Genomic DNA, 15,367 nt, shown 5'->3' with positions numbered 1-15,367 from the left:
TACTAAGCTGTGGCTGATAAAACTGTAGTCCAGATGTGAAAGCCAGCCTCCTCCATCTGCAGCCCTCCCCTCTGGGCCCAGAGGCCTGCAGCCACAAAAATCTTCTTCATGTGTTGAAGTGTGGGAGGTCTGCTGCCAAAGCAAGATAACTTATAGGGTGAGGGCATCTCCTTGTGGTGCAGTAACCACATACATGCACACACCTTAAAGCCCACTTCAGCATGGTTGGCAGGGAAATATACCCCACCTCACTGGTGGAAACCATATCCTGCTTGTCACATTTGAATCAGCGCTTAAGCATGCCAATGTTTGAGAAAACGGAACAATGGAAAACACCCAGTATGTAGAGAAACATGTTAATTAACACTATAACCACATGGGTGCACTGCGCTCTCTCCGATATCTTCTGGTTCTCTTTAACTGGGGCTACTCAGTCCATATGGGGGGGGGGTGTGAGTTTTCACTTCACACATTATAGAAACCACATGTTGTCTGACATGGAAATAATCTCAATGTAAGTAATCCGTCATGTGTGAGAGTATCTTTTCACCTGACTTCTTTTTAATTCTCTCAGTCCTTTCTTTTATGCTCCCATACCACGCAAACCTAATAGAAAATATACATAAAAGCAGATAGATCTGTTTTTAAAGTGTAGTTACAAACTTTTGGCCTCAGTTCAGAGCTGTTATATGTGCTCAGTCCTTTTGCCATTAAGGGGATTAAGAATGCATAACTCAACAACTGCAACTTCAATTGATAATGAAGTATAAACTAAGAGAACTAAGTGAACTGGAAATATTTTATATGTTGCAAGCCTCCTGTAAATCATTCCATTGCTCTGAGCAGTAAATATTACTTTCTCCAGATCCAATTCCAGTATTTTTAAGTTTTAATTTGGAAATATGTTTAAAAACATTAAAATAAGCTATCACTTAAAAAAAAAAGCATTCTCAATAAGTCATGCTCTGGTTCACGGATTTAAGGGTGGAAAACCTGCTCTGAACACTGAAAATTGATGCCCCTAGGGGGTGCCTGCTGTCTGACTGCATATTCATCTCATCAAACAGAATGGCACAAGTTTACAAGTTCATCAGGCCCTTGCCCTGGGGTACCAGCTATAAAGCAATGAAAGGTGACTGCTTAGATGCCACCAAAGGATGGATTTAGATGGAGCAACATTCTAGAAGAGGCATAGGAAAAAAGGGGGAAAGAAAGGTTGTGGCCTCCAGAAAAATACTGATAGTTTTGTTAGGGTCTAGTTCATACAGAGAGCAGAACCTTATTATTAGAACTTTATTAGAACCTGAATCCCTTGATGAGCCAAACACTCTATGTGCTTCTCATGCAGGCCCATGGCAAAATAGAACAAGAAAAATGGCGGTCCTCTGTATGAAAACATTTTGATGATCCACAAGCAATTCAAGTAAATATTTGCCTTATGTATTCCTAGTTAATACTGATTGCTTTAAAAAAAATCATTTTCTGTCTGTTAAGACCATGCTCAGCTCAGCCACAGCTGCCTCTTTCAGAGCCAGGGCCAGGTTTGAGGGAGCCCTAGGCAAGCACTGCCCTACTGGACCAGGGGGCAAGTATGCAGGCAGGAGCAGGGACAGGTTGTAGCAACCATCCCAGTACTCTGAAGAGAAGTGCTGTCTTCTTTTCAATCAAACCCTTTCCCCCTGGCCAGGGGCAACATAAGGACTTTAGAACATCTGGTAGAATATTCTGTTTCCAGCAATGACCAGACAGATCCCCCTGACTGCTTACAAGCAGGGCCTGGAGGCATGAATACTTATCTAGTATTTAGAAACAACCAAGGGTTGGATCCAGACTTAGTCAAATTTGGAGTAGATCCATTGAAAACAATGGGACTTAAGATAGTCATTAATAACTTAAATCTCATTGATTTCAGTGGGACAACTCTAAGTATGACTAAGGGCAGTATCCCGAAATGCCTGCATGCTACCAAGAATGACCATTAGCACAATGGAAAACTAGTGGATCCTGCAGCAAAGTGAAATTGTTATTTCCAGAATGGGACAAGTCTTTGCTTTACAGCATTTAGGGAATTTGCTTTACAGAGTCTTTCTTTGGAGAAAGGAGCTTAGTTGACCTGTCCTGGGGGATGTCTCTATGAGCAATTTACTTTCAGCTGGCTGTGCCTGGATGTCGTTAGGGAAACATAGCGTCGTGACCATCCAGCAGTCAGCCCAGAGCTTATTGTGAAAAAAACGGATTTCCTGAGACTGCTTAAAGTTCCTCAACTTGGGTTCTTCCCGGTATAGTTGCTGTGTGCCCCAACCCCCGCATTGACCTTGGGTATGCTAGCCCTGCCCAGAGCTGTGCCTTTCACCCTGACCCTGGTCAAGGGGTGTTTCCTGTGTGTTTCCTGTCCCTGCACAAACCAGTTAGTGTCTACTCAGAAGTAACTCCCATTGTGCTCAGTGAGGCTTGTCCCCTGAATGCCCACATCAGAATTTACTGATTCCCCCTCAATTGAAATGGCACAGTTTAAAGCACAAATTCCCTGAATGCTGTAAAGCATGATCTCAAGGCTCTGAATCTCCATTGTTCGGTTTATTGCCTTAGGAAGTAACTACTTCACACTTTTGTTATAGAGATCCTGCGCAGCATCCGGTTAGAAAGCGGGCTGGTTTCCCATCCATGTCCCCCCCACCCATCTTTCCCAGCACAAGCATATGTTTATCTACTCGGAAGTAACTCCCATTGTGCTCAATGAGGCTTGCTCCTGAAATGCAGGTGCATCTGGAGCTTCAGGTGAAAGGAGAAAGAGTGTTGTGTGAGGGGAGTCTTGTCTTACTGGATGAGCAGCCCCTGCCAGTCAGATGACGTTCACTCCAACGCCCAGTCAGATGACGTTCACTCCAACGCCCAGTCAGATGACGTTCACTCCAATGCCCAGTCAGATGACGTTCACTCCAACGCCCAGTCAGATGACGTTCACTCCAATGCCCAGTCAGATGACGTTCACTCCAACGCCCACCCCCACCAGGAAGTATATTCTGTGAAGCAATTTTTACTGGTGTGGAGAACCTGCTCATGCTGCCCTGCATGGACCAAAGAGCAGCAAAGCTGATTCCTTTTAAAAAGTCCGGTACTCCTCCATTCACTTCTCCTTCTGTTGTTGTGAAAACACCCCCCTGGTCTGGAAAAGAGCATTTCCACGCATTTCTGGGATTACTGATGAAAATGTTAGTTCCTGAGACACAAGCCATGGTCCCAGAAACACGGCAGAGCCAGTGAGAGTACAGCAAAAGTATTGGATACTGCCCTAAGTGTGGATCCAACTTAAAGGGTCTTGTGGCACCTTAAGGACTAACACATTTATTATGGCATAAGTCAGCTGGGGATATACTGGCTGGGGATTCTGGGAGTTGTACTCCCACACATTTGGACGTGCCAGGTTGGGGACGCCTAGCATAAACTTCCATGGACTACCATCCTACCTCTGCACATGGCAGTTCCATTAATCTGCGATGGCTCATAGCCATTGTTAGACCTGACCTCCATGAATTTGCCTGATCCTTGTTTTTTGACCACTTAAGCTAAGCATAAAAAAAAGCTTTAAAAAATCAGCTAAAAAATAAATTATCCAAGTATTCCTATAATGTTTCATTGAAACAGTGCAGGAATCAGTGTTTTCCAAAATGCATAGCAGCAAAAAGGCATAGCACTTAAGTGAAAGTATTAATCTCCTTCTGAACCAGCATCTCCCCCCACACCCCACAAAGAATCTCTTAGGTACAGCAGCCTTTAAAGAATATCACCATGGGTTGTATCCCGTAGTGGCTTTGCCTTAGCACACAAGTCAGGGCACCCAATTTTCGCCCATCTCCCTTCCTCCCATGCCTCAAAGGCTGCTGCTGTACTCCCCTCCAGGACAGCATGGGATATAGCACAGAGGGCTGCAGTAGGTAAGGTAGGTGAGTGGGAATTGGGATTGGGTGCCCTAATACAGAAGAGCTTTTGCTAAGGGCATACAGAAAGCCTTTTGCTAAGGCAAAGCCACCTGTGGATACAAGCTGATGCATCTTTCAAACGCTGACTATATTCTTCTTTCAAAAATGAGGATTTCACACGTAACTGAGATTGCCAAAATGGTAGGTTGGCTTGCACCGGCTGTCTTAGTGATTCATAGACTGGCCCGTCTTCCACCTGTGTCAAAAGATATGCAGTGTCTTCTGTAGTGACAGACCCTACTGCAAAGAATGGAAGTAGGAGCAATACTGAGCAATAGAAAAGTACATTTAAGATCAAGGGTTCTTAAGTTCAAGTTAAGATATACTGCAAAAATTCCCAAGGTCTCCAAGAAAAAAAGCCTGCAATCTGTAATAGTTTCCAAGTGCATGAAGACAAGGAAAATGTATGTTTCATGTGCATTAGCACTTCCTTTCATTTTGTACAACAGATGATTACAGGCATATCATGAATTTGGTTGGATTAAACCCTATGGATTAATCTCAGTAACAGATGGACAGTTTGGATAATTGCTGTGTGGGTGCCAAGACATTGTTCATACCTGTAAATCACAGTCAAGCAACCTTTCTATTTCTTCCTCTTTAAATATGATCATCTGTGAAGTTGTTGTCAAAACCATCTCTAAGATCCCTCTTTATATGTGAATGACAGAGTTTTGTAGAGGCAAGCTCACTTCAGTTAAAAGTGATTCAAGCAATGCCCATCAAGCTAAAGACATGGCCAGGGACTGTGACCTTAAATTCCCACTGTATTTAGAGCATTTCCAGATGTACGCAATGGATCTCAGGAACTGCAGTCATGTTAGACTGTACGGTGCCACTTGAAACACAATTAATGTAAATATGGGTGCTTTTATTGAGGAATCAAACTGAAAACCAGATCAAAACAGTATTTGTTAATGCAAGAGACCGTTAAACCTTATTTAAAAGTCTTTGCTGAAACTGGAACTGTATCTAATACATTTATTAATTACATTTTTATCATGCCCTTCCTCCAAAGAGTTCACTGCAGAGCATATGGTCCCCACTTTTATCCTCACAACAACCCTGTGAAGTAGGTTAGGCTCAGAGAGGGGGGGAGAGAGAGAGGGGGGAGAGAGAGAGAGAGAGAGAGAGAGAGAGAGAGAGAGAGTAGCCCAAGCTAGCCCAGTAAACTTTGTGCCGGAGCAAGGATTTGAATCCCGGGGTGCTTCCAGATGAGACTTTTATTGCTTTATCACCCTGCCTCATGCACAGAATTTTACAGGGGGGTCCAGACAACATCATCTTCCACTCATAACTCTCCCATGTTTTCCCACCACTTCTTCTGTCTTTTCTCTTAAAATCCAATAAGAAAGAAAAGACAGGCTAGCTGCAATATGTCTTCAAATTGGTTCTGCTAGAAGCCCTTCATCTAGAAGCACTCCAGGTCTCCCAGAACTACATACAGCATTCCAAACACTACATCACACTAGTATGACAGGTGTGATACAGGCAAAATTAAGCACTTTTAGATCCTGTGAGTTTCACTCAGAGTTTTAAATCTGTGCCTAAATCTTTCCCATAGAAATAAGTGAGACTCAGGTGGTTAGCCTTGGCTGGATCTCCCAACCTACCCCCTGTCAGAGGTGTTTCTGAGTGCAGGGAGTAGGATAGCAGTTCCAGTTCTGAAGGAGAACCATCAGACAAGGGGGAGGTGTTTTCCCAGGCTAGTCCAGATATGAGTAGGCCTGCTTCTCAGGTTACAAACATACATGCCAAACTCCTTTCTTTGCCAATTTTGGGTACCATCCCAAGGCCTTCCCCTCCTCATTTGGCTCTGCCTCGGTGCCTGCTGCCCATGAATTTTTAGAGGAATTGCACTCTGTGTATCACCTCTTACAGGACAACGTCGAGCAAGTGAAAGCAGCATATAAAGAAACTGCGGACCGGCGTCACCAGCCCAGCCCACCCCTTCAGGTTGGGGACTGGGTGTGGTTGTCCACCCGATACCTCCCCTCCCACCCCTACCCCCACCCCCACCAAGAAGCTCGCAGGCCATCGCACGGGCCCTTTCCAGATTACGGCCCAGATTAACCCTGTCACTTTTCGACTGGCTCTCCCCCCCTCCATGAAGGTGCATCCTGTTTTTCATCACTGCTTGCTTTCCCCACTGGCCTCTGGTGACCCCCATCACTCCGACTGCTCCCCCCACCTCCAGTGTCGGTGGTGGTGGGGAGGAGTTTGACATCACTGACATCCTGGACTTGCGCCTTTTCTGGGGACAACTGCAATACTTGGTGGACTGGGATGGGTATGGGCCAGACAAACATTCCTGGGAACCAGCCAAACATTTGCATGCCCCTTTGCTGCTACACTGTTTCCACCACCACTACCCCAACAAACCCAGGGCCCCATGGGGAGAGCAGGAGGGGAGGGCCTCATAAAAGTGGGGATGATGTCAGGGGTGTTTCTGAGCACAGCGAGTGGGATAGCAGTTCAGATTCTGAAAGAGAAACATCAGACATGGGGGAGGTGTGTTCCCAGGCTAGTCCAGATATGAGTAGGCCTGCTTCTCAGGTTACAAACATACAAATGGCTGAGCTTGAAGGTCCCCCCCCCCCCGTGAGAGGCAGCGAACAGGAGTTTGACCTAATAGATGCCAGGTGCAGATGCAGAGCAAAGAGAGACAAGGCAGGGGCAGAACTTAGACGGTCTACCCAATTGGCCTTGCATAAGATGTTGCACTTAGGGGCCTCATGAGAAGAGAGGGACCTCCCCCCTTAAGTTAGGCTAGTGAGACTGCCTCCCTCTTCAAACAGCGGGCAACTCTTCTAAATTCCATTTGGATCCCTTGAAGTATTCCTTTTTAGATGGAGAGTTTCTCTGAGAATTTGCATCTGTATGGCCCTGGGAAGTAATGGATTAAAAGCTGTAGACTGAAGCCTCTCATCTGTGTATGTTTGGGCATTGACGTGAAGTGAGGGCTAAGGGAATCTTGATACCCCCAAAGCCCCTTTCCCCGACCAGATTTATGGAGCAATAGCTCTTGGGAAAACTGCATTTCCCTGGCATGCTAACATAGCAGTGTATCACACACCACAGAGAGAGAAAGGAAGAGGGACCTCCTTCCTGCTTGCTGCTACCAGTGCCAGCTTCAGGTTTTGAGGGACCCTTGGGCATGGTGCCCTCAATGCCCCCCCCCGAGTGGGTCCACCTCCTCCTTGCTTCGGTCCCCAGTGCTGATTCACTTGCCCTCTACCTGTGGACCAATTTGTACAACTGGCCAGAGGGAGAGCTCAAGGAAAATTATGGATGCAGCTCTGGCCACTGCTTGCATGGTTGGAGAGGGCAGGTGAACAAGCAGGAACATCAAAGAGGAAGAGGATGTCAGGATGGAAACTGAGCCAATAGAGCCCCAGAGCAGTTCTGATTCTGAGGTAGGGATGGGGGAGAATTTCTCCCCGAAACTTCGGGGGGCCGAGTGCCAACGTATTCGGCCCCCCGAAGTAGTTTTGGGGAGAAATTCTCCGGCCCCTGCCCCCCCCCGGGATGGGACTTACCTTTCCCGAATGTCCCTCCCGGCGGCGGGTCCCGGCGGTGGTTCGGCAGGTCTTCGTCAGGGGCGGGGGCGGCAGCCAGTCTTTCGACCGGCTGCCGCTGCCGCCATTCCAAGAAAAGTAAAAAAAAAACAAAACACCCCCGTGATAGGCTACGTGACGATTAACGTAGCCTATCACGGCTAGATCTGCAAAGTCAGCCGTGATAGGCTACGTTAATTGTCACGTAGCCTATCACGGGTGACTTAAAAAAAAAAAAAAGCGCGTACGCAAATGGCAGCCCCCATAGGGAGCCGCCATTCGCGTTCCGTATTTGGTCACTGTAGTCTACGTAAAGACTACGTAGACTACGGCGAAAATAAGAGCAATGCTATTTGCGTTGCCCTTATTTTCGCCGTAGTCTACGTAAAGATTTACGTACACTACAGTAACCAAATAAGGAACGCGAATGGCAGTTCCCTATGGGGGCTGCCATTTGCGTACGCGCTTTTTTTTTTTTTAAGTCACCCGTGATAGGCTACGTGACAATTAACGTAGCCTATCACGGCTGACTTTGCAGATCTAGCCGTGATAGGCTACGTAAATCGTCACGTAGCCTATCACGGGGGTGTTTTTTTTTTTTTTACTTTTTATTTCGCTGCTGGGCGAGGCGAGGCGCCTCCTCCCCAGCCTGAATTTCGGCCGGACGAGGCGGGAAGCCTCCCCCCCCAGCCTGAACTTCAGGGGGAGCAGCGAAGCGCCTCCCCCCCACCGCGAAGCAAGCTGCGAGACCAGGTAAATGACTTTCGTGCACCCCTATTCTGAGGAGGAACAGCAATCCATGGGAGAGGAGCTCGCTCATCTCTCACAAGTACAGCAGCTGGCAGAGATTCCTCCTGCCAGCATTCCTGGGATAGATAGTGACCCTGGCAGTGAGAGAGTGCTGGAGGGGGGCTTGCTGGATGCTTGGCACAGACGCAGGGAGTGACGACAGACGGAGGGCGCAGAAAGGAGGCGTACCGCTCGTTTGGCATGCAAACAACGGTCGCGTCCTGAGGACCCAAGGGAAAGAGGGAGGATCTCTCCCTAGCTCATAAGTTCAGGGTCTTCCTGTAGTTCTCCTTCAAACAGGGACCAACTGCCTTACCTGGAGCTTAGGCCACTCTGCTATCTTTCCCCAGTGCTGTTCCTTGCTTTGTCACTAGTGATTAGTATTCTGAAAGAGTCATAAAGTAATAAAGGAATAAAGTCTCAGAAAGAATTCCTCATCGTCTATGTCCTGAGTTGGCTATTGGTGGGGACTGCAAGAGGCAGCTAGGGCGCTCCTGACAGCTTGGTCCCCGTTCCTCTTTTTTCTCTCTCTGCTCCTACTGCCGCTGGAGGCTGCCATGGACTCGGCAGTACAAGCTCTCGCGCAAGAGAACCAGGCTGTTTGTGATCAAGTGGCTCAACTGATGACTGCCGTACAGAGCCTGCAAGCTGCGGTTCAACCCCCACCACCTCCAATTTCCCCCCACCGCAAGTGCCCGGTGGCTCTGCCAGAGACGTTTTCTGGTGAGAAAGGACTTTTTCAGATTTTCCGGGCTCAATCGGAGCTGTACATGCGCCTGAGGATTTCCTGACAGAACAGGTTCGTGTGGGCTTCATCATTAACCTACTTTCAGGTGTGGCAGCTAAATGGGCTTGGGGACTTCTTCTCGCTAATGACCCCCTGCTTGGGGATTATCAAGGTTTATGACAGCGATGGCCAGCTTTTTCGGTGACCCCCTGCACACACAGATGGCATCTCAGGAGATTAGCCGCCTCAGGCAGGGCAAGGACTCAGTTTCCAGCTACATGACAACTTTTTGCTTGCTGATGCAGGATTTACAGTGGAATGATGCTGCGCTGGTGGCTCAGTTTTTGGACGGTTTGAACGACGAGATCTTGGATGAGTTGGCACGCACGCCTAGCCCGCCTACTTTGGAGGACCTCATCGAGACCTGCCTCCAGTTAGATAGTCGGCTGGAGGGGCACCGGCAGACCTGGCAGGGTGCCGGGGGCTGAGATTTCCCTCCTCCCATTCCCCCACATTTCCTGCCCCCTCCCCCACCCCCCACCCCTGCGGTGGGGGTGGAGGAGACCCCGATGCAGCTGGGAGCTACCCGAGCCCCTTTGTCGCCGGAGGAACTAGAGCAGTGGCGCACGGAGCGCCGATGCTTTCGGTGCGGAAAGCTGGGACATTTTGCCCAAACCTGCCATGCTAGACCTGCAGCCCCACTGCCTCCCCCTCCTCTCCTTCCTCCTCCTCCTTCTCCTTGTCCCCAGGCCTGACTAGGCTGCCCCCCAAGCCTGTTGGGGGTCTCTAGTGTGGGGGTCGGTTCCCCACCAGATGGGTGCCTTCCGCAACCCCCCCACCCTCCCATCTGCTATTGCATGTTTACCTCCGCTCCTCCCAGTGGGGTGGGGTGGAGGCCCTAGCTTTAGTGGACTCTGGGGCTATGACCAGTTTCATGGATGAAATGTTCGCTCACCTCCACAAGATTCCATAGGGATGTACGAAAGTCACTTACCTTATGACGAAATTGGTTTGCGGTGGGGGGAGGTGCTCTGTCCCTCCCGCCAAAATTCTGGCCGGGGGGGGAGGCGCCCTGTCCCTCCCAGTGCGAATCCTGGCCGGCCGGGTCTGCAAATGGCGGCGGCCATAGCCGCCGCCGTTTGCGTCCCTGCAGTCAGCCATGATAGGCTACGTAAATGTTTACATAGCCTATCACGGCGGAGTAAAAAAAAACCCCGTGTGTACGCAAATGGCGGTGCCCATGGGCGCCGCCATTTGTGTTCCTTATTTTGGCACGTCTAATCTACATAAACTTTTACGTAGACTACAGAGAAAATAAGGGGAATGCAAATAGCGTAGCGTCTACGCTATTTGCATTCCCCTTATTTTTGCCGTAGTCTACGTAAATGTTTACATAGACTAGATGTGCCAAAATAAGGAACGCAAATGGCGGCGCCCATTGGCGCCGCCATTTGCGTACGCGCGTGTTTGTTTGTTTTTTTACTCAGCCGTGATAGGCTACGTAAACATTTACGTAGCCTATCATGGTATTTTTAAAAAATCTAGCCGTGATAGGCTACGTAAACATTTACGTAGCCTATCATGTTTGTTTGTTTGTTTGTGTTTTACTGGAAATGGCGGCGGCGGCAGCCGGTCGGAAGACCGGCCACTGCAGCTGTCGCCGCCGAACTGCCGCCGAACCACCACCGGAGCGGCCACCGCCAGGGAGATTCGCCCAAGGTAAGTCCCATCCCGGGGGGGGGGGCGGGGGGGGCAGACCGTTTCGCCACCGATTTTGGGGGGCCGAATGCGTTGGCATTCGGCCTCCCTGAGATTCGTGGCGAAATTCTCTGACATCCCTAGATTCCTACCCTGCCTCTTCCTGCCCCCTTGGCAGTGGAGACCATCGATGGGCATCCTCTTTCTTCGGGCGCGGTGACCCGGATTACAGCTCTGCTCACTTTACGCGCCCAGTCCCATGTTGAGCAGATTCAGTTTCACTTGGCCAAGGTTCCCCTATACCCAATCGTGCTGGGTGTTTCCTGGCTCTCTAAGCATAATCCTCAGATTTCTTGGGGGTTTCAGCAAGTGGAGTTTGCGTCTCCCTACTGCCAGGAGCATTGCCTCCCGACTGAGGCGCTAGTCCCAGTCCAGGCCTTAACCCTTTCCTCCCCCTCCTCGTCTGCTTCTGGCAGTTCTTCAGCTACCGGGATCCTCCCAGAGAAGTATGCGGCTTTTCGGGATGTTTTCGACAAGAAGGAGGCCAACCAGCTCCCCCCCCACACCGCCCTTTTGACTGTTCTATTAACCTCATTCCTGGGGTGACCATCCCCACTGGCCGGCTGTATTCAATGTTGGAGCCGGAACTTTGAGCTCTGCGGGAGTTTTTGGACACAAATCTCAGATGTGGCTTCATTCACCCCTCCTCCTCCCCCACACGTGCCCCTACCATGTTTGTCTGCAAAAAATTGGGAGAACTCTGCCTGGTGCACGATTTCAGAGCATTGAATTCGGTCTCAATCCCCGACAAGTATCCCCTCCCCCTCATACTGGAGATGCTGGAGCGCCCGGGGCGAGCCAAGATTTTCACAAAGTTGGACCTGCGTGGCGCCTACAATCTGATTCGCATCCAGGAGGGGGATGAGTGGAGGACCTGTTTCGGCACCTGGTATGGAGCATATGAATACCTAGTGATGCCGTTTGGGCTCGCCTGCGCCCCCCCCCCCACGTTTTCACGTTTTATGAATGCCATCTTCCGGGACTATTTGGACACTTTCCTCATTGTGTATCTCAATGATTTACTTATATTTATTGAGGACCCCCACACCCATCAGCACCATGTCTCCGCCATCCTTCAGTGCCTCTGCGAGCACCATCTTTATGCCAAGCTGGAGAAATGTGCATTTGACCTAACCTCTTTGGACTATCTTGGCTACATTACCTCAGCTGACGGTATCAGGATGGATCCTGCAAAGGTTCAGGCTGTCCTCTCCTGGCAGGCTCCATCCACCAAGAAGGACTTGCAACGTTTTGTGGGGTTTGCTAATTTTTACAGAAAGTTCCTGCCCAGCTTTGCTCGGCTGACATCTCCTCTCACAGACCTCCTTAAGGGCAGGAAATCTCCTTTTCATTGGATGGCATCTGCCCAACAGGCTTTCGAGGAACTTAAGAAGCTTTTTAGTTCTGAGCCGATCCTGTTACATCCCGACCCGAGGAAGCCTTTTGTAGTGCAAACTGATGCCTTTGACTTTGCGGTGGGGGCAGTGCTTTTTCTGCCAGATCGGGTGGCTGGCAGGTTGCAACCCTGCGCCTACCACTCCAGGTAACTGAACATGTCTGAGAGGAATTATACCATCTGGGAGAAGGAACTGTTGGCCATCAAGTCCGCTTTGGAGACCTGGCGTCATCTTCTGGAGGGGGCACAGCACCCAGTTGAAGTTAGAACTGACCATCGCAACCTGGAACATCTTCAGACAGCCCGTGCCTTAAACCAGTGGCGGATTAGGTGGTCGCTTTTTTTCCCCTGGTTCCACCTTAAGATTTGCCATGTGAAGGCCTCTGACAACCTACAAGCAGATGCTCTTTCTTGTAAGCCGGACCTCCAGCCAGGGGGTGAGGGAAATCCCCCCCTCTGATTATTCCCCCCCATAGCCTGGCGGCAGCTGCGGTGCCTCACTCTTGGGAGGAACTTATTCACTCTGAACAGGCTCAGGATGCTTTTGTCCGCACAAAAGTGGAGGAATTGGGGCTAGCCTCTGGCCTGCCCCACTCTACCCCCTTCTCCTTGCGAGGTGGCCTGCTTTACCATTCTGGCCGGGTCTATATGCCTTCTAGACCCCTCCGCAAGAAGATCCTCCCCCACCGCTGGGCATTTTGGCTTCGCCAAGACCCTGCACGGAGTGACACAGGATTTTTGGTGGCCTCGTCTGTGTCGGGACATCAAGACCTATGTCACCTCCTGCCCAACCTGCCAGCAGGTGAAGGCCCCCTCAGGCAAGCTCACAGACTTGCTTCACCCCCTGCCTACCCCCTCAGGACCTTGGAAAGTGCTCTCCCTTGACTTCATCACTGACTTGCCTCAATCACATGGTAAGACCACTATTCTGGTGGTGGTGGATTTGTTTTCTAAGATGGCCCATTTCATCCCCTGCTCTGGGTTGCCCACAGCCAGGGAGATGACGGAGCTTTTTTTGGTGCATGTTTTCCGGCTCCACGGATGGCCCGAGGGTCTCATTTTGGATAAGGGGGCCCAATTCACTGCCCATTTCTGGAGGGAGCTACTTGCGTTGCTCCATGTGACGCTCCGTCTTTCCTCTGCCCACCATCCACAGACCGATGGTCAGAGCGAGCGCACCAACATGACTCTGGAACAATATTTGCACTGTTATGTCAATTACCCTTCAGCAAAGGAGATAGTTACCTTGTCGTGGTGCTGGAGCTTGAGCACCTCAATAAAGTCATGAGCTCAACCGTGAAGGGACACCCAAGAAGGGAATGTCATGGCAGAGAGGTCAGACTAAATACGATCCCTGGGGAAGTTAATGGCAACCCACCCCAGTATTCTTGCCATGAAAACTAAATGGATCAGTACAACCAGAGATATGTCGGTATACCATCGGAAGATGGGACTCCCAGGTCGGAAGATGGTCAAAATGCTACTGGGGAGGAACAGAGGATAAGTTCAACTAGCCCCAGATGTGATGATGCAGCTAGCTCAAAGCCGAAAGGATGGCTAGCAGCCGATGGTGCTGGTGGTGAACGACGAATCCGATGTTCTAAAGATCAGCACACCATAGGAACCTGGAATGTAAGATCTATGAGCCAAGGCAAATTGGATGTGGTTATTGGGGAGATGTCAAGATTAAATATAGACATTTTGGGTATCAGTGAACTGAAATGGACTGGAATGGGCCACTTCACATCCAATGACCACCAGATCTACTACTGTGGACAAGAGGACCACAGAAGAAATGGAGTAGCCTTCATAATTAATAATAAAGTGGCTAAAGCAGTGCTTGGATACAATCCAAAAAATGACAGAATGATCTCATTTCGAATTCAGGGTAAGCCATTTAACATCACAGTGATCCAAATATACGCCCCAACCACAGATGCTGAAGAAGCAAAAGTAGATCAGTTCTATGAGGATCTGCAGCACCTGCTGAATAGTACGCCAAAAAAAGATGTTATTTTCATTACAGGAGACTGGTAGGGATGGCGGAGAATTTCTCCCCGAAACTTCGGGGGGCCGAGCGCCAACGTGTTCAGCCCCTCGAACAAGTTTCGGGGAGAAATTCTCCGCCCCCCCGCCCCCCGCCCCCCCCCGGGACGGGACTTACCTTTGGCGAATGTCCCTCCCGGCAGCGGGTCTGGCCGGCGGTTCATCGGGTCTTCGTCTGGGGTGGGAGCGGCAGCCGGACTTTCAACCGGCTGCCGCCGCCGCCATTGCAATAAAAGAAAAAAAAAACGCCCCCATGATAGGCTACGTGACAATTAACGTAGCCTATCACGGCTAGATTTGCAAAGTCAGCCGTGATAGGCTACGTTAATCGTCACGTAGCCTATCACGGGTGACTTAAAAAAAAAAAAAAAGTGCATACGGCTAATGGTGGCCCCCATAGGGAGCCGCCATTCACGTTCCTTATTTGGTCGCTGTAGTGTACATAAAGATTACGTAGACTACAGCGAAAATAAGGGCAACGCTATTTGCGTTGCCCTTATTTTCGCCGTAGTCTACGTAAAGATTTACGTAGACTACAGCGACCAAATAAGGAACGCGAATGGCCGCTCCCTATGGGGGCCGCCATTTGCGTACGTGCTTTTTTTTTTAAAGTCACCCGTGATAGGCTACGTGACGATTAACGTAGCCTATCACAGCTGACTTTGCAGATCTAGCCGTGATAGGCTACGTTAATCGTCACGTAGCCTATCACGGGGGCGTGTTTTTTTTTAACTTTTAATTTCGCGGCTGGGCGAGGCGAGGCGCCTCCTCCCCGGCCTGAATTTCGGCCGGGCGAGGTGGGAAGCCTCCCCCCCGGCCTGAATTTCGGCCGGGCGAGGCGGGAAGCCTCCCCCCCTGGCCTGAACTTCGCGGGGGGAGCAGCGAAGCGCCTCCCCCCCACCGCGAAAAGCTGCGAGACCAGGTAAGTGACTTTCGTGCACCCTTAGAGACTGGAATGCTAAAGTGGGTAGTCAAACGACACCTGGAATTACAGGCAAGCATGGTCTGGGAGAACAAAATGAAGCAGGACATAGGCTGATAGAATTTTGCCAAGACAACTCACTGTGCATAACAAACACTCTCTTCCAACAACCTAAGAGACGACTTTATACAT

The 15,367-nt window shown here is 49.8% G+C and overlaps 1 protein-coding gene across 2 annotated transcripts in view; it reads right to left on the bottom strand.

Annotated features, from left to right (window-relative positions):
* ADGRB3 (adhesion G protein-coupled receptor B3) overlaps positions 1 to 15,367 on the bottom strand; it is a 703,006-nt gene that overhangs the window by 497,828 nt on the left and 189,811 nt on the right. Inside the window, exon 11 of one of the 2 annotated variants that reach the window (XM_084826875.1) lies at positions 3,789 to 3,810. The exons of the other annotated variant lie outside the window; for it this stretch is intronic. Within the exon in view, the coding sequence (XP_084683001.1) occupies positions 3,789 to 3,810 (22 nt within the window). The remainder of the gene's footprint in view (positions 1 to 3,788; positions 3,811 to 15,367) is intronic. 2 annotated transcript variants of the gene reach the window in all.

This window comes from Heloderma suspectum, chromosome 1 (genome assembly GCF_057233095.1).
Source record: "Heloderma suspectum isolate Gila_16-S chromosome 1, 16-S_ref, whole genome shotgun sequence".
In the NCBI taxonomy this organism is placed as follows: Eukaryota; Metazoa; Chordata; class Lepidosauria; order Squamata; family Helodermatidae; genus Heloderma; species Heloderma suspectum.
This window is presented reverse-complemented; position numbering and strand designations above follow the sequence as displayed.